General features: G+C 44.9%; 1 protein-coding gene across 3 annotated transcripts; it reads right to left on the reverse strand.

Moving 5' to 3' along the window:
- Positions 1–1,748: 1,748 nt before the first annotated feature.
- LOC115195946 (1-acyl-sn-glycerol-3-phosphate acyltransferase gamma) lies at positions 1,749–18,552 on the reverse strand. Of its 3 annotated transcripts, none has more exons than XM_029756304.1 (10): positions 18,343–18,552; positions 8,382–8,439; positions 7,720–7,947; positions 6,188–6,357; positions 5,918–6,079; positions 5,236–5,389; positions 5,047–5,149; positions 4,808–4,883; positions 4,491–4,689; positions 1,749–2,791 (listed from the first exon to the last, which is right to left on the reverse strand). In XM_029756304.1, exons 3-10 carry the CDS (start codon positions 7,895–7,897, stop codon positions 2,700–2,702), a joined length of 1,134 nt encoding a protein of 377 aa, XP_029612164.1. In that variant the 5' UTR covers positions 7,898–7,947; positions 8,382–8,439; positions 18,343–18,552; the 3' UTR covers positions 1,749–2,699. The 3 variants fall into 3 exon arrangements, with proteins under 3 accessions (XP_029612164.1, XP_029612166.1, XP_029612165.1); XM_029756306.1 differs by lacking the exon at positions 18,343–18,552 and adding an exon at positions 14,501–14,520; XM_029756305.1 differs by lacking the exon at positions 18,343–18,552 and adding an exon at positions 12,990–13,207.
- Between the last annotated feature and the right edge of the window lie 3,193 nt (positions 18,553–21,745).

The following is a 21,745-nucleotide window of genomic DNA, read 5'->3' on the forward strand; positions in this document are numbered from 1 at the left end:
AGTATACAACAACATTCTATAGTAAGTTCTACACATGATCGAGGGATACTATTGTGTAGTATAGTTTTATACAGTACACTACAGTAAACTGTAATATTTTTTAATCTGGGTGTAAGGTGCATCCCTCTCGTTTCTAAAATGAAGCCTGTGCTGCTAAGGATTGGTTGGACAGGGAAATAGCCTCCTCCAGTAGAGATACGTCCAACATTAATGGAGTTCATTGTACAGTAGAAAACTCAGAATTCACCAACACACATGCCAGTGGTTAATTTGCCTTTTAATCATATGATTTACTTAGAGACCCTTGTCAAACATTACCCTCTGTGAAAACTAGAGGTAGGCAACAGTTTTAGTGTTGTTAACACCATGCTCTAGTAGTTTGAGCCAATCAGAACACACTGTTTAGACATTTCCCCAGATGGTCAGAATTGGAAGAAGTGGTGAGAGGCCTTCGGAAGCAGCGTCGGCATGGAACCCATCTGCCATCTGGTGCCCATGCCTAGCAAGTCCTACCTGGCGCCAAACCTCTGTCACCCGGTGCCCCAATCCAACCGGGTCCCCGGGTTATTCACGTAACACATGGAGCCCCTTTCCACCACTCTGGTATGATCAATGGACCCAGAGGCAAATAGCATTGCCCACCACCCAGAGTACCCATGTGGCTTCCCATGCCCCTGCCCAAGCCAGAGCCCAACTCCACCCTGGGCTTCTGTCCTGCCTGCTGTGGCTGATCATGGACCAGCAGCTCCATCGGTTGGATATGCTGGTTCTGTTGACTCTGATGATCCAAGCAGCAGCAGGAACAGCAGCAGAAGAAGCAGCAGTAGGAGCAGCAACTGCATTAGGAGCCGCACAACAGCAGGAGCAGCAGCAACAGCAGCAGTAGAGCAGCAGCAACAGCAGTAGGAGCCACACAGCAGAAACAGCAGATGAAGCAGTAGGATCAACAGCTTTGCTTCCTCAACTGTCCAACTGCCCCATACTGGGCTCATCAATACATACCTGGCTAACTAGCAAAAATATAATCTAGTCTGATCTAATTATTAGACCAGTGGGGTATTAATGCAGATGGTTAACCCCAAGCTTTAGCCATCTATATATAGCCACTATGCTTCATCAGTTTTATACACTGTAGGTGATCAATCTTATTGCTAAAATAACACGCCCGTCTGATAATATGGGCCATGTAGGCCTACTTTTTAATAATATATTATTGGGATAATTTTAGGGGGTGGGAGGGGTAAAGCATTTTAAAATGCCAATAACTGGCCATGTATAAAGTGTTATGCTTTTTTTTCTTATAAAATGCTGTAAAATCCAATCATGGATATGGGAAAATCCACTCTGCAAATGGCCTGTGGGGCACTCACCTGCTCTTCGTAAAAGCATGACTCTATTCTGCTGGCAGCCGAATTGGATGGTAGGGACAGCCAGTGTTAGTGATGGTGTTGTCCTCAGACGAGTCCTCAGCTCTTGGTCACTGGACGACTGCTATACTAGCTTTGCGTCACCTTATGATGGGCCTAAAGGCATTCAAACTGTGGTTACGGATTTTATATTGCATACACTAATGGGGTCGATTAGACAGGGGGCGGGGTGTGGTGGGATGGTAGGCCTAACTATTTTACAATTAATTTGTGTTAATTAGATGTTGATCCACCATTGCCAAAAAAATGCTCTTCAAAACCCTCTGAACAATTCACTCCGGCGTACTGTAGGGAAATAAATGTAAACCCACCATTCAATCACTTTTGCATATTCAATGGAAACCAAATGATAATTGTTTTATTGTTTATAACGATCAGTATTTATGGAATCTACAAGCAATTCAGAAATCAGCTCAGGCCCAAACCTGGCTTTAAAGTAACATTAAATACTGCATTTTATTGGTGCGGGGTTGGCCATCACGTCTGTGCTTTTCTGGGAAGGACGGGAGGAGTAGCAGCATGCTTAATCTCGTTTGTGTCAGGATTCAGCACAAGTTTCATTAAGAAACGGACAAACAAATAACAGGATGTGCTCAGAGGTGTTAAGATTCCTTCACCTCCACACCCAACCTTCATCGGGGTAAGGGTGGGGAGCTAAAGCATGCTGGGAATCTATCTTCTCCAGACAGTAAAGCCCCTTGCTGAAACTACAGAGGGACGTAGGACTGGTGTTGGGCTGGCCCAGTCAGATATACTGAAGCAGAAAATGTGAATCTTTGATAGGTGGAGAGCACTTCTTTAGGGTGGGCTGCTGTGGCAGGAAGTGGGGTGCATGTTGGAGGAAGTGGTACCGCTGAAACAGGAAAGTTCTGGAGCATGTGGCTGAGGTGAACCACAAGGCTGTGCGGAGGAGACCAACAGGGGGCCTCAAGCTGGGGTGCAGGGAGTGTTTGGTGCTAGAGATACACCCTCTGGTATCTACCATTCAGTCCTGCTGTCTGTCACCCCCCTCTCACTGGAAGGATGCATTCACAGGGAGGCAAATGCAACAATTCCATAAAAAAATGTGTTCTGTGTCACAATCATAATTTATATTTTAACTTACGTCTAAAAAGTCTATTCAGTTATATCCCCCCCACCCTCCTGGTGAGTTGTAACTTATTTTTGAAGGAGGGTGGCTGCACAGGGTCTGTCTGTGCGGGGACCGCAACAACCGCTCAGACACCAAGCGTTGACAGTAGAGGGACCGTAACGTGACTGCCATAAAGAGTTCTAGTTTTCCTTTTTGCCCTCCATTTTGCCGTAAGTAGAGCCGGTTTTGTTCACCTCAGATACACTGATCAGGCGGCGCACTGCTATGGAGGCTGTGAAGAGAGAGGAGACAGAGAGAGATTTGTCAATAATAGTAGAAAGAAAGAAGAAGACAACAAAAAAAACAGAGGTATAATACAAATTAACAAAGTGCAGATACAGGAGTGGGTAATCACATATAAATACTATACAGGGCTCAACACTGTGACCAAAACACTCACATTCAGTCATCATGCGCTGTTTGAATTAACATTTCTAAAGTATTTCCCAAAAAACTTCCCCAATTAAAATGTTGACTGCAAAGATAGAATCTGGAAAACAGATTTTACGAAACGATAAAACTGATTTTATAGGGCCCTACGACTGTAGAGTGACACTGTTCAAAATCGGTAACAATAGCACCTTTTTAGAGATTGCGCAAAGGATCGTTTTTTTCCCCCCTCAACAAACAATCAATGTGAATATGATAGGTTAAAAAACCCTTAGGTCAAAGGGCCCAGGGCTGGGTTAGCAATTTGATTTAGAATTTTAGGACCCCTGTAAATATAAAAAAATATATATACTAATTATTTCATGAAAAATGTAATTTGGTCTTACTGCTATTAGCCCGTATTAACGTATTGAATAACATATTCATACATGGCACAACAGACAGTCCAAAAATACATCAAAAGGAGATATGTTTTGAAGAGACAAATTATTATTATTTTTACCTGTATTTAACCCCTTTTTTGGCACTAAAGTACTTCCATATATTTTCCCATAATTTTTTTTTTTTACTCGTATCGGTCTGTCTACCTTCAGACGAGGCTTGTGGGAATCCTGTATGTGTTTGCGAGAGATATCTTTCCATAGAGGGGTCATATTAGTTTGTACCGCAAACCGTTCCGACACTACAAAGGTTTTCGTGAGAAGACTGATTTTCAGGATGTCTCCTGGTCTGACAAACACAGCTGTAGCTCTGCCACCTTCCACCCCAAATGCAGAAGGCCGACATCGGAGGATGCGGTGGATTGAGCAGCCCATGCAAAAACAACAGATAACTATCTTAAGCAGAGAGATTGACTTTGATGGGATTTTTTTTATGCTCATTTGATTTCCGCAGGGGCGCTTACATAATTTAAAAGATGGCTAGTTATTATCAGCCTTGTTCTGTATGGAATGCAAAACCACAGGTCAAGTCATTAACCGGCGCTCAGTTGCGAAGAAATTGGTGCGTCCAAATCTTGTGCTGGTGCTATCAACTGAAAAAGTCCCACCAGTGGAAAAAGGTAGTCTAGAGCAATGCTATATGAAACTATACATTTAGAGCAGAATAATTTAATATTTTTTAAATATTTATTTATTTAACCTTTATTTAACTAGGCAAGTCAGTTAAGAACAAATTCTTATTTACAATGACGGCCTACCCCGGCCAAACCCGGACGACGCTGGGCCAATTGTGCGCTGCCCTATGGGACTCCCAATCACGGCCGGTTGTGACACAGCCTGGATTCGAACCAGGAACTGTAGTGGCGCCTCTTGCACTGAGATGCAGTGCCTTAGACCACTGCGCCTCTTGGGAGCCCTAGTCCTGGACTAAAATGCATGCTTAATGGAGAATCTCTACTGAAATAGCTTTTTAGTCTAGGACTAGGCTTATTCTGTTATTCTGAGTCAAAATGAGATTATTTAGTATAGGCAGGTCCTAACGACATAAGAACTTGGAAAAAGCAGTAGGCTAAGCGCAGGCTAAATGGGTGGCATCCGCACCGATGATGCAGAAGATCAAGAAGACGACGATAAGGACGGGAGAGCCGCTGACAAACACCCCACAGGCGAAGTTTAGGAGGGGGGTGAGAAGCAGGGTGGCCCAGAAGAGGAAGTTGAGCAGCGTCCACAGCCGACGGGGGGGCTTGATAGCGGGACCGGGGAAACTGCCCTCCTTCTCGTAGTGCTCCTGCAGTGCATCCTACAGAAAGAGAAAGGAAGAAAGAGAGAATGTTGTCAATATTTAATTAGTGGAGAGAGTCATTGACTTATGGCTAGAAAGGGTAAAGAAATGGGAGGGAAAGCTGAGTTTCCGGCACCTTCCGCTGGTAGAGCTTGTGAAGCCAGGTTGCACACTCCTTCTCGTCCTCTGGGATTTCCTCCACTGGGTATCGCCTATACAGGAAGGAGGGGAACTGTCAATTCAGTACAACGCTACTAAAGGGCAGCAAGTCACTGTACTGGTGATACAGTACGTCAGCAGGTCAAAGGACCCATAGGTCACATTTAGGACCAGTGCACTGCCTTTGTTTGTGGGAGAGGGATAGGCGCCACCTACGTGATATTCATATCCGCCATGTACTTCTTTCCACTGACAATTCCCAGCAGTGTTGGGACCTTCTTGTCTCTGAAATTTAGTGTCACGTCGTACACAGCAGATACTGAGAAAGGAAAGAGTGCGACCATAAGTGTGATGCAGCAAATGTGTGTGTGTGTGTGCACGTGCTTGTGTGTGCTTGTGTCCCACCTGTGCCTTTGAGACAGCTCAGTGTTGTGGTGAAGCCTTTGGTTCTGGGCAGTAGATGGTATTTGAGTTTTGGTAGACCTTTACTCTCTGCTACCTCCATACTGATCTCATGCTTCTTCGGTGTGAAACGGGTGCCTTCACAGTACAAGAGGAACTGAAGAAAGAGAGAGACAAGTCGACACACACGCACACTGTTGATGTCTTTGGAGCGGTAAACACTTAACACACTAAGCTCATGACCTTGTAATCCCTACGTGTCCCACTGGAAACAACAGAAGGTAGGAACGCCAACAGAGGTGAACTACCTCAGACACACCCTGATGTGCCTCTCTGGCAACACTGTCCACAGTAACACGTACACATGTACAAACAACATACACACGGAATCTCAGTTGTATTTCTTTGATTCCTCCCCTCAGACCCTCTCTTCCCTTGCATTTTCCCCCATGAGAGCTTGTCAGATTACTGGCTTAAATTGTGTGCACGTACCCGCCAACGAATCTGGGGCGTGTTTATTTGGGCACTCAGTGGAAAACATTCAACGGTAAACAGAAATGGGCATTTTTCATCTGTTTGTTGCCTAATGAACACGCCCCAGGATACAACTCCATACAGCGACAGGCTGATGGTCAAAGGGAGAGGGGAAAACGTCATTGTGTTGTCGGTTTGTCGTCCTACTCACCCACATAAACTCAGGGTAATCCTTTAGCTGGGTCAGGCCTTTGAACACGGTGTCTCTGTCCTCCTCCCACTTCCTCTTACAGAAGACAATCTCCAGGAAGTACCAGGTCCAGCCAATCAGAGGCACCTTCAGCAGTTCGTACTTGGCCAAGACCTTTGAAGCCTGAGAAGACAAGGCGAAACGACTTCGTTCAGCCAACCTACCAAACATGATATTTTCATAAACAGTAGATATAGGCAGCTAAACACATCCCCTCTATCACGTACTCACTCCAAGCACGCCGTAGCGTTCACACATGGTCCAGCCGCAGAGGAAGTCGATCTCGTAGTTGTGGTTGAGGATGATGATGACGTGCTCCTTGCCAAATTTGTCCACCGTGGCCTGGTCTGTGAATATGGTGCATTCTGTACCCGACCACCACTCCAGCAGCATCACCAGCTCTACAGGACAGAGAGTGCCAGCAGAGAGTTAACAACGAACCAGTGTAAACTCCGTCACAATGAACCACCCAGTCGCAAACTGGTGTCAATTTTGTCCCCCCCACACCAGACGCATTCAGGAAACGCAGGTTGAAATATCAAAACCAACTATATTAATTTGGTGACTTGTCGATAAGCAAACATTTATGGCAATTTAGCTAGCTAGCTTTCTGTTGCTAGCTATTTTGTCCTGGGATATAAACATTGGGTTGTTCTTTTACCTGAAATGCACAAGGTTCTCCCCCCGACAATTAATCCACAGATAAAAGGGTAAACAGAGTTTGTTTTTAGTAATCTCTCCTCCTTCAGGCTTCTTCTTCTGACTTTATATGGTGGTTGGCAACCAACTTTAAGGCACATTACCACCACCAACTGGACTGGATTGTGAACCTTAGTTCGTCTTTCAATCACCCACGTGGGTATATGCTCCTAAAAACCAAAGAGGTGGCACGTGGGTATATGCTCCTAAAACCCAATGAGGAGATGGGAGAGGCCGGACTTGCAGCGCTTCAAGTGTCACAAATAGAACCAAGTTCTATTTTAGCGCCTGGCTACGCAGACGTGCGTGGGCAGAGTGGGTGCAATAACAATAACGTGTACATTTATTTTGCAACGCTCGCGCATGCAATGGGAGCGGTCTGGTCAGCATGTAACCAGTCGCAACGAACCGTCGCAATGAACTACATTACACCAGTCTCAATTCCTGTAAAAATCAGTGTAAACTCAGTCAAGAACAACAGTGCAACCACCACACACACACACACACACACACACACTCCAAGCACGCCGTGGTGCAGCCACAGAGTACTATCTGCACATCAACCAGTCCATCCTGTCTGCTCATGATTATTAAGTACACCATCAACGACTAACCAAATCATTTTTATGTTTTCTGATTATAGTTGGTCCAACCGAAGTTGGTTCAATTACTCAAATTCCATTTAGTTTTTTTGTGAGCTCAAAACGCATTTCTCTAGAGAAATATCCTATCAAGCATGAAAGACATCAAATCAAGAACTGTGGGATGCTGTAGGGAGTCGTAGTTTTCAATAGACAAATATTCAACCTAGTTCAGTGCAGAAAACGTGGTAATTAACTACAATGACCAAAATCCATTGCGCCACATGAGAGAGGAATGCACACAACACAGCAACTAGAGGGATAGAGGGAAACACCAAAACCAGTACAACATGTGGGTGGAGTTTGCACTGCATTTAAGACTGGTTTCTTTTGGGACAATAGCTTCGAGCCTAGCCCCCCCCCCCCCCCCCCGACACACAAATAAATACACACACACGACTCAAGACTATGAGTGTGACTCACGGCTCCAGAGGGAGTAGGAGAGGCGGGTGTTGATCTTTCTGTAGAGCTGCCTGTCGATGGGCCATAGGACGCAGGTGCAGAGCTGGATGAAGTTGATGATGAGGCCGCTGACCACAAACACAAAGCCAACGAGCAGCTGAAGGATGAACAGGCTCTTGATGTACGCTATCAGCCCCATGGCCAGGGCTGTCTGGGGGCTAGCAGGGCTACCAACACACTACGGCCGACCTGGGGGAGAACACCATAAAGAAAAAATGCATTTCCGTTTAATTCTGTGGAAAATGCCACCAGGTAGCACCGGTTCTCCATATGATGTTGAGAAATAGTGCATTGTGGGTAGTTCTGAAGATATCCAAAATAAGTTCATAAATATGTTAAAAAAAACATGACTTTGATCGTGACTACAGTAACTAAGTTACTAAGTATTTGACAACACTGTTGTTACTTCGGTGAGTAAAAACGAATGCATCCTACCCTTTAAAAGAGGATGTTTATGAATATGAGGGCAAGGAGTTTCACCTGACTAACTGATCTGACCAGGAATAAGTCTGAGCCGTATTGGCTAGTCAGGTCACACGGTCAGGGAAAACCCCTGACCCCTTCGATGAGGCTGGGTTAATAGTGGAAGAGAGATCATTTTCTGAAATTCCAGTGCACCTTACCACGGTGGAATCCCTTCACAAGCCCCGTTTGCACGGCCCGTCAGCCAATACCACAGACCTGTGGGACAGAGAAGAACCCCATTACAAACTATTCACAATCAGTTATTTATTTAACTCGGAAAGTCAGTGAAGAACACATTCTTATTTACAACGGTGGGTTAACTGCCTTGTTCAGGGGCAGAACGACAGATTTTTAACTTGTCAGCTCGGGGATGCGATCCAGTTACTGGCCCAACACTCTAACCACTAGGCTACCCTGCCGTCCCAGTTTAAAGACGGGAAGATCTGAACAATCTTAACTCTTTCCCAAAACAGAATCTAAACTTGCACCAAATGGCCGCAAAAAGAAAAGAAAAAACTGCAAACAACATACAACTGAATTATTCAGAGAACTGTGACAAAAAAAGGAAAAGAAAGAGCAGGTTAATTCTGAGGAGTTCAGCAGACAACCAGTTAGTTTCTGTGATTCATTTCCATTTATATTTCCCCAATATAAAATAGGAAAGTATCAGGCTAAAAACACAGCTTGCCCACAAAAATAAACTCCTTTTCACCCAAATGGCATTGCACATAACCTCCCTCTCACTGATATGTACATGTCCGCATACCCACACACACACACACACACACACACACACACGCACACACGCGCCCTTTCACCTCGTTGGAACAAGGTCAGCAACTCGCTCTCTTTTTCACACACACACACACAGACACCCACACCAGGTGTCCAACTCCTAAACTAGCCCAATTCAGTGTTTTGACTACTTTTGTTTTCAACGTCAGAGCACAAACTTGCCTTGCTGCAGCACAGCTGCGATCCCCAAGGTAGCGTTTTCGCCCCTTCTCCCGCCGCACACCCTCTCCCCTTGCTTCTGTGCCTGTCAATCTATCAATCTAATATATTTTATACAGCCCTTTTACATCAGCAGTTGTCAAAGTGTTAACGGTTTGTGCGCTCTTGCTGTGACTTCTGTTGCAGATAGATACTCCCAGAATTGAGTGGGAAAAGTCACCAAATGCTATCAAAACTCTCCAAGGCAGCCTGATAAGTAGCTGCATTTGTTGCTAGTCTCTTTTAACAGTCTCTGGAGCAGTTTCAAAACTTGCTAAATATAGCAACAACGGCTCTAAATTGGCAACATTGGCCCCATTCAGCATCTCTGGGATTCTGGTATGTCCTCTTTGCTAACTCTAGACCCCACACACACCCTCAAACAGCAGGCCTGCACCACTCCACTCCCTCCCACATGTTACGATCATTAGTAATACTACAGAATTAGTAATACTGTATCTACTACAGAGATTTCATCTACTGTGCCCCAATTCCTATGTTCAGTCTCAGGAATAAAATAGGCTACTTTCCAAAGCTATACTGAACCCATCCTAAAACACTGATAACTACACAGTGGCCTAATAACATAATGAGCATTAAGTCAAAGTCACACTGTTTTTGTCAAATCACATCCTAGAAACAAAGAGTCAAATCAATGGCTGTGTGTATGTGTGCGTACTACAGGCCTGCTGTACCAACTCTACAGGAGGTTCCACCCAAAGAGTGTGAACTTGAGTGACCTCAAGCATCTGATCAGAGGTCAGCCCTGTGGTCCCTCCAGCCCTGTGGTCCCTCCAGCCCTGTGGTCCCTCCAGCCCTGTGGTCCCTCCAGCCCTGTGGTCCCTCCAGCCCTGTGGTCCCTCAGTACCCACTGGACCAATTTCAATCAAAATTGGCACCAATGCTTATTGTTATAAATGTAGAACATGCTGAGTATTTCAGCATCTACACAAATGTGAGAGGATATATGGAACCTACTGAATTGTTTAAATCACTATGACCTTGACCTTTGTCAATATTCCAGCAGCCAAAAAGGCATTTTCTGAGATGTATGTATCTCAGCATCTACTTAAGTAATTTGAACATATAGGGCTGTAGGAACTGAGGGAACATCGTTGCTGTGGGAACATAGGGCTGTAGGAACTGAGGGAACTGAGGGAACATGGGGCTGTGGGAACTGAGGGAACATGGGGCTGTGGGAACTGAGGGAACATGGGGCTGTGGGAACTGAGGGAACATGGGGCTGTGGGAACTGAGGGAACATGGGGCTGTGGGAACTGAGGGAACATGGGGCTGTGGGAACATGGGGCTGAGGGAACATGGGGCTGTGGGAACATGGGGCTGAGGGAACATGGGGCTGTGGGAACATGGGGCTGTGGGAACATGGGAACTGAGGGAACTGAGGGAACATGGGGCTGTGGGAACTGAGGGAACATGGGGCTGTGGGAACTGAGGGAACATGGGGCTGTGGGAACTGAGGGAACATGGGGCTGTGGGAACTGAGGGAACATGGGGCTGTGGGAACTGAGGGAACATGGGGCTGTGGGAACTGAGGGAACATGGGGCTGTGGGAACTGAGGGAACATAGGGCTGTGGGAACTGTGGGAACATAGGGCTGTGGGAACTGTGGGAACATAGGGCTGTGGGAACTGAGGGAACATAGGGCTGTGGGAACTGTGGGAACATAGGGCTGTGGGAACTGTGGGAACATAGGGCTGTGGGAACTGAGGGAACATAGGGCTGTGGGAACTGAGGGAGCAGGGCTGTGGGAACATAGGACTGTGGGAACTGAGGGAACATGGGGCTGTGGGAACTGAGGGAACATGGGGCTGTGGGAACTGAGGGAACATGGGGCTGTGGGAACTGAGGGAACATGGGGCTGTGGGAACTGAGGGAACATGGGGCTGTGGGAACTGAGGGAACATGGGGCTGTGGGAACTGAGGGAACATGGGGCTGTGGGAACTGAGGGAACATGGGGCTGTGGGAACTGAGGGAACATGGGGCTGTGGGAACTGAGGGAACATGGGGCTGTGGGAACTGAGGGAACATGGGGCTGTGGGAACTGTGGGAACATGGGGCTGTGGGAACTGAGGGAACATGGGGCTGTGGGAACTGAGGGAACATGGGGCTGTGGGAACTGAGGGAACATGGGGCTGTGGGAACTGAGGGAACATGGGGCTGTGGGAACTGAGGGAACATGGGGCTGTGGGAACTGAGGGAACATGGGGCTGTGGGAACTGAGGGAACATGGGGCTGTGGGAACTGAGGGAACATGGGGCTGTGGGAACTGAGGGAACATGGGGCTGTGGGAACTGAGGGAACATGGGGCTGTGGGAACTGAGGGAACATAGGGCTGTGGGAACTGTGGGAACATAGGGCTGTGGGAACTGAGGGAACATAGGGCTGTGGGAACTGAGGGAACATAGGGCTGTGGGAACTGTGGGAACATAGGGCTGTGGGAACTGTGGGAACATAGGGCTGTGGGAACTGAGGGAACATAGGGCTGTGGGAACTGAGGGAGCAGGGCTGTGGGAACTGAGGCAACATAGGGCTGTGGGAACATAGGGCTGTGGGAACTGAGGGAACAGAGGGCTGAGAGAACATTAACATGGTCCCGCTGAACAAACACTCACCATCCTCCGTGTGTGTGTGTGTGTGTGTGTGTGTGTGTGTGTGTGTGTGTGTGTGTGTAACGGAGTTGGATTCATAACCTCACTACTTAGCGTGGGTGGAGACATTTCAAGCTATTGAACTGCTAGGTTTTCTATAGTTGGCTAAGACACGGTCAAGAGGACAGTAGTGGTGCCGTGACCCGGATCTGCAGCTGCACTCTGCTCAACAACTGGGGTCACTGTGGAATGAGTTTAGAGGTGTGAGTGTAAACAAGTTGGATTTGTAACCTCATTCCCCAGCTTGAAACATCTCAGTGCTATCGAACTGCTATCTTTTCAACAGCGTAGTCCACAGTGTAGTCAAGTGCGGGTCACTTGTGTTTGAGAAGCAGAGGATCCGAGATCAAGGGTCGGTAAGGACTTGTGAGGAAGGAAGCTATACTGTTGAGCAAGCATATTTCTCTGTGGGCTGACTATGATTTCCCAATACACTTTCTAAATACTTCAAAATTCTATTCTAACTTCACTGCCCTGAGGAGTTGTGATGGATGCCATAAAGCCAAGGCATAACAGGGTGTGGTGTAGGTCTGTAGGACCCATGTTTTAAATGGCCCATTAAATGAAGGCCGTTTCCTGCAGATAGCACTGAAGTGGGCCAGAAAACGACCTTATCCGAAGCTCAAGAATCAAGCAGACTTCCACAAGGGTGACATTCTCTACGGATACTGATCTTTTGGCATAGGCTAATCAAACTTCAGGTTTGTCCCACATTGACATCAGGTTGCAATGCCTTGGACTGCCTCCTTCACCAAACAACCACGGCAGTCAAACGTCAAAAGGTGCACCCACGCTAAGTCAACTCTGCAAGCGGTCTAATAATACAAGCAGTTGCTACAGTGCGTCTGGCACCTGCGAGCAGATAATAGCATGCATGGTTAAAATGCAGTTGATCTCCATTGAAACTACCGGTGTAGCCTATCTATTTCTCTACAGTAGGAGCATCAGTTCACAGTCAAACAGGTGATTGAGTTTTAACACGGTATTACTAGTAAAAAAAAAAAATATTTAAATGGCTCCATCGTCTCAACAAGGTCAATATTCATAAATAACATCCCATTCCCGTCAAAAACCCCTTGGAAAGGAGCAGAAATACCACTAACCTTGTTCTGGAAGAGAGAGCAAGTAGTTTTGTCAAAGTGTGAAGCCCTAGCTTCGCCCACAGTCAGGTTCAGAGTGAGAATTACAAATAGTGGGAAAGAGAGCGCGAGAAACACCAGCCCTCCTCAGTAAACATGAGTTAATTTTGGAGTCGTGCCTAAGAGACTAATGACATCTCACAAGGCCGTCCATTAGCAGAGTGGGAAACTTGTCCCCACACAGGAAAAAAAAAAGGGAGAGCGAGACAAAACAAGAGAGGGAGACGCTCCCCCAGCCTGCCCGGTGGAGCGGGTGTGTTTGGGGGGGGAGAGGGAGGGGAGAGTCTGCTATCACCTGATCCCCTCAGACGAATGGCTGGCCTCAATACTGGGACAACGAACCGAGTGAGACACACACACACAAAGAGGTTAAAAAAGTTCAGCCAGAATTTCCCTCCAGGTATAAGGGCGGTGGGGGAGACCGTGTCCTGCTTTCTTCTCCCCTCCACATACACTATTCTAATTACTGAATGAAATTGAGTGGAAGAAATAGAACACGTGTAAAAAAATATATATAATTACAAATAAAAGTCTATACCCAGGCCTAGAGGTTTTTTGGGGATGTTCAGATGTCTCTCAACTCATATCTTGCTTTCTATGGGCATGGTGCTTGTATAGGCTGCTTGTCTATTAGTTTGAAACCAACTGGTGTGTCCGTGTTATTTGATGATCATTTGATGATTTACCCAAAACATTTCCTAAGAAGTCCACTGTTTCTCAACTAGGGGGCCTCAGACAGTTTTCAGTAGATAAAACTACAAATTGAAAATAACAGCAGTAAGGCTAAAACATCTCACATTTCGTATGTATGTAGGCATTAACACATTGACACTTATAAAAATAACATTTCACAATGCGATTTCCGATGTAGGGGTCCCCAAATATTTGTTTAAGCATTTCAGTGAGTCTTGAAACAGAAAAGATTTACAACCCCTGGCCTAGCCTACAAGGCATACAAAGGATGTAAATTGCCATTGATTGTGTACCAGGTTAAAGCCATTTAGAAGGCTACCAAGTACGCAAGGGTACACACACACACACACACACACACAAAAGGCCTGATTGGACGTGGGACGTGGCAGAGATTAGCAATAGCCACTCAGGGCTAAACTGATTAACAGGGAAAAACAGTCTGGCCTCCATTGGCCTTCCAAAGGCCAAAATGGGCTAAACTCGGCCAAGATGTCCAGCAGCAGAAGGACCCGAGCCACTCCAGAACAAATAACAAGGCAAACCCACAGAAGTCAACTTAATTTAAAGTGCTTCCGAGACAACAACCAACCAAGCCCAGTCTACACTCCCAAAAACCAGTGTCAGGTAGTACAAGAGATTTTAGATTATAGTTTGTGGTTGCACACAGCCTCAAGCAGTTGGAGTCAACGAACTGACTCACTGTGGAAGCGGAACCAGTCATGTCTATAAAGTTCTTAGAAAGTTCTGACGCGGCCCTTCACTGCTCCCTCAACAGGACTTACCAGTAGGTATAGTAGGCGATCGCCAGCACCACCAGTGCCCCACAGAGCCCTGTAAAGAGCATCACGGCCCCCTGGTTCAGCATCTTCGCCCCCCCCTCCTTGATTACCTTCCCCCCCAAGGAGAAAAAAAAGGATCACGAAAAAAGAGAGATAAAAATCTCCAAAGCGTTTTAAGAGGAGGACAAAGGGGAGTCAGTGTCCACGGTGCCTGAGACTCATGCTTATGTTAATCCCCATAGGAGACAAGATAAATTATGATGATGACAGCATGAACGCTAAGTCCCAAGGAGAAGAGGTGGATGAGGAGGGAGCGTCCATCGGCGCAACAGGAAAGCAACTCAGGTGAGAAACGAAAGAGCTAGTCGGCGACGGCTTCGTACCAGATCGCCGCGAGACGAGAACAACAACCAAGACACACTGGTTTAAAAGTGTTAAAACAGACGGAACACAGAAGGAGCCTCTCCTTTGTACAGAGAGGAAAAGGAGAGATGTTGGATAACGTGGCTCTAATCTGGTCCAGAACAGATTAGCACTGATTAGTGCTCTTGCAGCAGTACCCTGGATAAGTCACTTCTCATTTCCATCCATATGTATGGGGGGATTGGGTGGAGAAGCTCAGCTGCTGTGATGGGTCCAGCCATGACGAAGGGCCTGGGTCGCATTCATTAGTCACCAAATGGAAGAAAACAGATGGAAACAGGGAGTGCCTGAATTGATCTGATAAGATGCACATTTTAACTTTCCGTTGCTAAACGTTTTAAAACGCTTTGTTACAGTGCTTTCACGGAGGTGATCAGGCCCCACAGCACTATCCTATCTTGGACTCAAAACTGGTGGTCCACTTCAGGCATGCGCAGACCAGCTCGCATTACCATTCCTGAAGCCGTTTCGCTGATTGTCCCAATACCTAAAAACTACCGGCCAAAAGAAAATAACGATTTACGCCCTAAATAGATCAATGTTTGTATCAATTTAACCTTGTTCGTTGAAAATGTGTTAATGTTCAGATTGAGCTTTGGGGCGCTTAACAAAACTCCCCCTACAGAAGATGCCTTTACTCTTATGTGACTCTTATGTGTAATGTAATGGAACTGAGTCATGGTCAAGGGCTAGTGGTTGACTGACATTAGCTGGTCTAATTCATTCACACGTGGGAGCGTATTATAAACATAAATACCTGTTGGTTAATTCCACATGCATATTTAAAAACTGACTTTAGTTAGCAAAATAGTTAGCAAACACAGTGCAATTTTCATGTGAATGACAGCTTTAACTGAAAGTCACAGCTAGCTTGGCTAACTTCTGCTAGCTATCTAGTTTCTCTCTAACGTTAACTCGAACTTGGTCATAACCATAATATGTGAATGGAGTCTATTATTTCAATTATTTCAAGACTAAAGCCTACAAATAAATCAATTGTGAAGCATTTGCGAGTGCGACACACTAGGTTGGCAGGAACATTAAGCGCTCGGCATTTAAACAACATGTTGTTGTATTAAATCAGTCTATATATTGTGCATTTAGACTGTGAATTACTTAAAATTAAATTAAACTATAAATGACATATTAGGCTCAGCCCACAGAGTCTGTGGCTTCAGGCTCATGAGATGGTGCCTGGAGTGCAGGCCAGCAGCGGAGAACACCCTCTCGGTGCAGTATGGTTCCAGGACAACAACCTCTCACTCAATGTGAGCAAGACAAAGGAGCTGATCGTGGACTACAGGAAAAGGCGGGCCGAACAGGCCACCATTAACATCGATGGGGCTGTGGTGGAGCCGGTCGAGAGTTTCGAGTTCCTTGGTGTCCACATCACCAACGAACTATCGTGGTCCAAACATACCAAGACAGTCGTGAAGAGGGCACGGTAACACCTTTTCCCCCTCAGGAGACTGAAAAGATTTGGCATGGGTCCCCAGATCCTCAAAAAGTTCTACAGCTGCACCATCGAGAGCATCTTGACCGGTTGCATCACCGCCTGGTATGGCAACTACTCGGCATCTGACCATAAGGCGCTACAGAGGGTAGTATGTACGGCCCAGTACATTACCGGAGCCAAGCTTCCTGCCATCCAGGACCTATATAATAGGCGGTGTCGGAGGAAATACCAAAAAATTGTCAGACTCCAGTCACCCAAGTCATAGACTGTTTTCTCTGCTACCACATGGCAAGCAGTACCGGAGCGCCAAGTCTAGGACCAAAAGGCTCCTTAACAGCTTCTACCCACAAGCCATAAGACTGCTGAACAATTAATGAAATGGCCACCGGACTATTTACATTGACGCCCCCCCCCCCATTTGTTTTGTACACTGCTCCTACTTGGTGTTTATTATCTATGCATAGTCACTTCACCACTACCTACATGTACAAATTACCTTGACTATCCTGTACCCCCGCACATTGACTTGGTATCGGGACCCCCTGTATATAGCCTTGTTATTGTATTGTGTTATTTTTTTACTTTTGTTTATTTGGTAAATATTTTCTTAACTCTTCAGGGGGTTAACTGCCTTGCTCAGAGGCAGAACGACAGATTTTTACCTTGTCAGCTCGGGGATTCGATCCAGCAACCTTTCGGTTACTGGCCCAACACTCTAACCACTAGGCTATTTTATATTATGTAAGAACAATGGTGCAACACTAATAAAAATGATATTATTTTATAACAAATGCACATTCTCCCACATTGGATAACGGTCACTGTCCACGGTTCTGAAACATCAGTGTGCTGTTGAATTGGCGCCTTTTCCTAGACCATGTTGCTATGTGCATAATAGCAAAGTTAACCAGCATATTGGTGTTGAGAACAATGCGGCGGCGGCAGCAGCGGAGTTAGGAAATGAGAACTGTCTTGTGCGAAACATCAGGCCAAGGTAAGCCTACACAAAACAGTATTTATTTTAAGTGTTTCTAAAATCCCTTATGTGAAAAATGAATGGTGGAAAAATGACTGGAACCATTTCCTGTTTGACCGCTAGGTTTTATGGATATTATGACTCATGCTGTGGCACAAGTAGCACACAAGTAGCCTGCAAAAAAATGTAGTAGCCTGCAAATTAAATAAATACAAAATAACAAAAATCATACAAAAAAACAAATACAAATAATACATTTTTTGTTAAAAAGTAGCCTACAAATGCATGATGGGCGGGCACACCGACAGTGTTGTTGCGCAAAATGGTATGCACTATCATCTGGATGTGTGCAACAAAAGAACATTCAGCTTCTACTACCATTGTCAAGCCGTCTACACATACAGTTTGATGCATATGTTGAATAAATCCAATGTATGTGCCATACTGAACGTACTACAACTGCCTCTGCAAGGCAAACGCAGCGTTCCATTTGAAATGAATGTACTTCTGCTACCAAAATGCAAACACTGTCAGTGTGATCGAGGCGTGAGCTCATGAAGTGAACGCTACTGGAGAAGGCCGAAGTTCCAGCCTTGGGGAAACTCGTTCTGCGCTCCAGTCAAGTTGGGCACGCTCGGCTCACATACTGTGGTCACAACTCCCAACCCACGAAGGCTGTCTGTGCCAATACATTCTGTCTGAGTCCAGACTGCTACGCCGTGATATGTTAAATTAGGTGGCATGTTAGCTGGCTACTGCAGTGGTTTTAGCTATCTAGTTAAGCAGGGGTGTATTCATTACGAAAACCGTTTACCGTTTAACAACCAAACGGAAACAAACTGAATGAAACGAGGAGGGACCTACCATTATTTGTCCAATAGAAACTCTGGTTTACGTTTTCCGTCTGAGTAAACGTTTTGCAACAGAATCGGCGTAAAGATGATTTACACCCCTGCTAACTTGAATAGCATTTTAGCTAGCTAAAGTTACCTGATTTCTGGATCCTGACGACGATTAACGTTACCAAACAGGTCCAACGCGTTGGTTTTCAACTCAACACTGAAACAACATTGGTGTCTTTGCACCCCAGAGCCATAGACGTATTTATTTTTCAACATAAACGTTTATCTTTGAGCAAACTAACTTCTAGCTAGCTACATCCTTCTGTGAAACATGCAACTTCCTGTCTATCCACCCAGAAAATGTGTCCCCCTGGAAACAATGCATGACAATAAAGATAATCTATTATATTTTCAAGATAATCGAGTGACCGCTCTAACAATGGAAATACATGTCCTCAAAGATGGAAGGCAGCCGGGAGGTGGCGAGATCAGGTGGGACCATTCTAGCCAATGAGAGGCCAGATACGCGTGTGCACAACGGTCACAACTCCATAGACGCAACTCGGATATAACGTTGTTGTTTTTTCTGCCGAAATGCTACGCGCATCCAATTATATCAGTGTATTCGTAACAACCTAACCATGACCAAACTTATGTTGGATGAAATAAGACTCACGTAGCAAATTCATTGTTTTTGTTGTTGACCAAATTCGACTCTCTCATCGACCTCGTTGGCAGAGAGTATACACTCTCGCTTTGCCTCTTCCTCTCTGATAACAAGCCAGCATTCCCATTATGTCCCCTTTTTCTCCCAACACCTGTGACTGAATTGTAATGCAGGTAGATGTCCCTGTGCCTCTTTTCATCCTGAATATGTCAGGGGTTTTTCCTACTCTACCTTGAACCTGTGAATTCCTTCAGATCATACATACTTTTTGCCAGTTCAGTCAAGGGTGACCACAAGAGTTATGTCATTTTATGGGTTTCCATGGCAACATTTTCAGATTTTAAATGTTCTCCACAAGCTGTTTATGCGTTTTGTGTCTTATAATAACTGAGGTATACACTCATGAAACATTTATGATCATTAATTGACAGCCCCATGCAGTGAGAGGGGATGCAGCTTTCAGCAGACAGTATTGATGACCCTCCAGAAAGTAGGTGTATAAGCAATGCTTGACTTGGGCAGGACCTCACCGGTGCTAAGGAGCTCACCTGCTTGAGCTCCTGTTCCTCTTATATAATATTAGCTCAAAAGTATTGTGGAGCTCCTGCACCTAAATATAAACAGTACCGGCACCCAAAATGAGTACCGGCACCTATTTAAGCCCATGTCAAGCACTGGCTATAGGTATCCTCTTAGGTATTCTAACTCTGTGCAAACTGGTATACCTGTGTTCAGTTGAGTATAGGTAGACAGCATATGTGAGTATGACGATTCATTGACCATGCCATACAGATATACAGAATATGGTTTTCGGCAAGCACCCTACTAGTATCATGTTCATGAATTCAATGAAATTGTCAACCTTTGTTTGTCTGCTGTATTGGAGGAAACTAATATTCATATTAGTTGCTTGTAGTAAAGTGTCCCCTGATAGGCATGCATTGACTTATGTACATGACAAGCATCGTATGGGATATGTTACCAGGAAAGATAGTTACCCGACATTGCAGGTAGATATTGAATGTACAAAATGCAAACACCTGTCTATTTCAAATATAGATATTTTTTGCATGTAATTTTTATATGCCACATTTTTTACGTACTTTCAGTTTCAGCCAACTATGGACTTCCATGACCGGCCCCTTCCTTTGGCAGTGTGTTGATACTCATTTACTTACAGAAAAAAAGCAGGTGGATATAATATAATCATTACTTTATTTTTATTGCATCATAACATACATATTATATATTATAAATGTGGATTTGTACACTACAATCTTCATTGTAACATGTTATAAAATATTCAGGCTCAAAAAACGAAGCACTAAAAACTTTACCAAACAGTTAATACATTTCATTGTTTGCCCATTGAGAAAAGAAAATGTAAAAAGAAAATCTTCAACATAAGAACAAAAAGAAGAGCCAAGCATAGACTGGTCACTGTTAAAACCACTAAGGGACATATACAGTTACAAAGGCAGGGGGTAGTAGGGGGCATTCAGTTACGCTTAACGCTTTGTTCGTAACCAAGTGAGAAGTGGGAATTTACCACATACACCTGGGGAAAAGCCACTTGAACGGCCCTCCAATTGGTAATTACTTGTGGGACACTCGTTCACCATCCTGAGCTCCCCTTTCTCCTACATGCTGACATCATCTACTAAGGACAAAACTGCATTTCCGGCAGTTAAATTCAACAAACATTATTTATAAAAAAATCTATTAATATCGTTTTTGAACACTATAATTTGTTTACAAGTGTGACAGCTGTACTTTTAGTTTATGGTTTTCGCAGCTTGTTGGCCATTAGTCAATCGACACGTTCAAAGCAGGTAATTGCAACCAACTAGTATTTACGACTTCACAACTTGTAAATTCCCACCTCCCACTTGGTTATGAATGCTGCATTAGTCAAAGATCTCCCTTTCTGTACTGACATCATGGTTAATGTTCTAGTGTTGCCTACTGTTTCTTGTATACATATGGCAAGAGTACATGTTATGATACTTTGCCAAGGGACTATTTTAGGAGAGAGTCAACACTACAGCAAACACAGTGGTCCAAACAAAGAAACATGTAGGGGTGGGCATTTTTTCTCACTTGTTCTAAGACCAAGACACAAAATGTTGCACAGCATGTCAACAATCATCCTTAACCTAATTTCTTTTCATCACTACTGCAATCGAGCCACGTGCTATTGGCTGAATATTAGGGAAGAAGAGATTCCGGAATGTCCCATCTGATTCAAGGCAGTGCCCTCAAATATATGTTTCAGAAATTGGCCATATCTTTAGCACAGATTCATGATCCACAGTACATACATATTCCACTGACCACAACATATTTATACATATACTATATATATATATGTATAAATAACATATATTTTGTAATCCACTGTGAACTATCCCACTACGTTTCCCCCAGGGAATGTGCTAAAACATTGCTGCAACAACAGTCAATATGTTCAAACTGTTTCCATGGTTTCCCACAGAACACTGGGAGAGCTGAAGATTTGGTTATGTGACCAGACTCCATTTTGCAAGGCAACCCACTTCAGACCAACATATATATCTTGCCAGAAGACACAGACAGCCTCGACCATCCAACTCCCCAAAGCTCCTGCTCAAAGTACACACTCGGACCACTCAATGGCAGTTTTAGGTGCTTCCGTTTTGGAGTTCAATGACCACATACAGTATTTGGGTTCAAAAGCTGGCACAGCCAACAAACCTCACCACCACTGACTTAGTCAGCAGCTGTGTTATTCCTATGAGAGCACCGGAAAGGCTACTTTCTGGATGATAAGTCATTGCTTCTCTTCTTCTTTTTTTTTTCTTTTTTAAACTAGTTTCCCCCCACCCCACCACACCCCACCCCACAC

The sequence above is a fragment of the Salmo trutta genome, chromosome 6, assembly GCF_901001165.1.
Source record: "Salmo trutta chromosome 6, fSalTru1.1, whole genome shotgun sequence".
NCBI lineage: Eukaryota > Metazoa > Chordata > Actinopteri > Salmoniformes > Salmonidae > Salmo > Salmo trutta.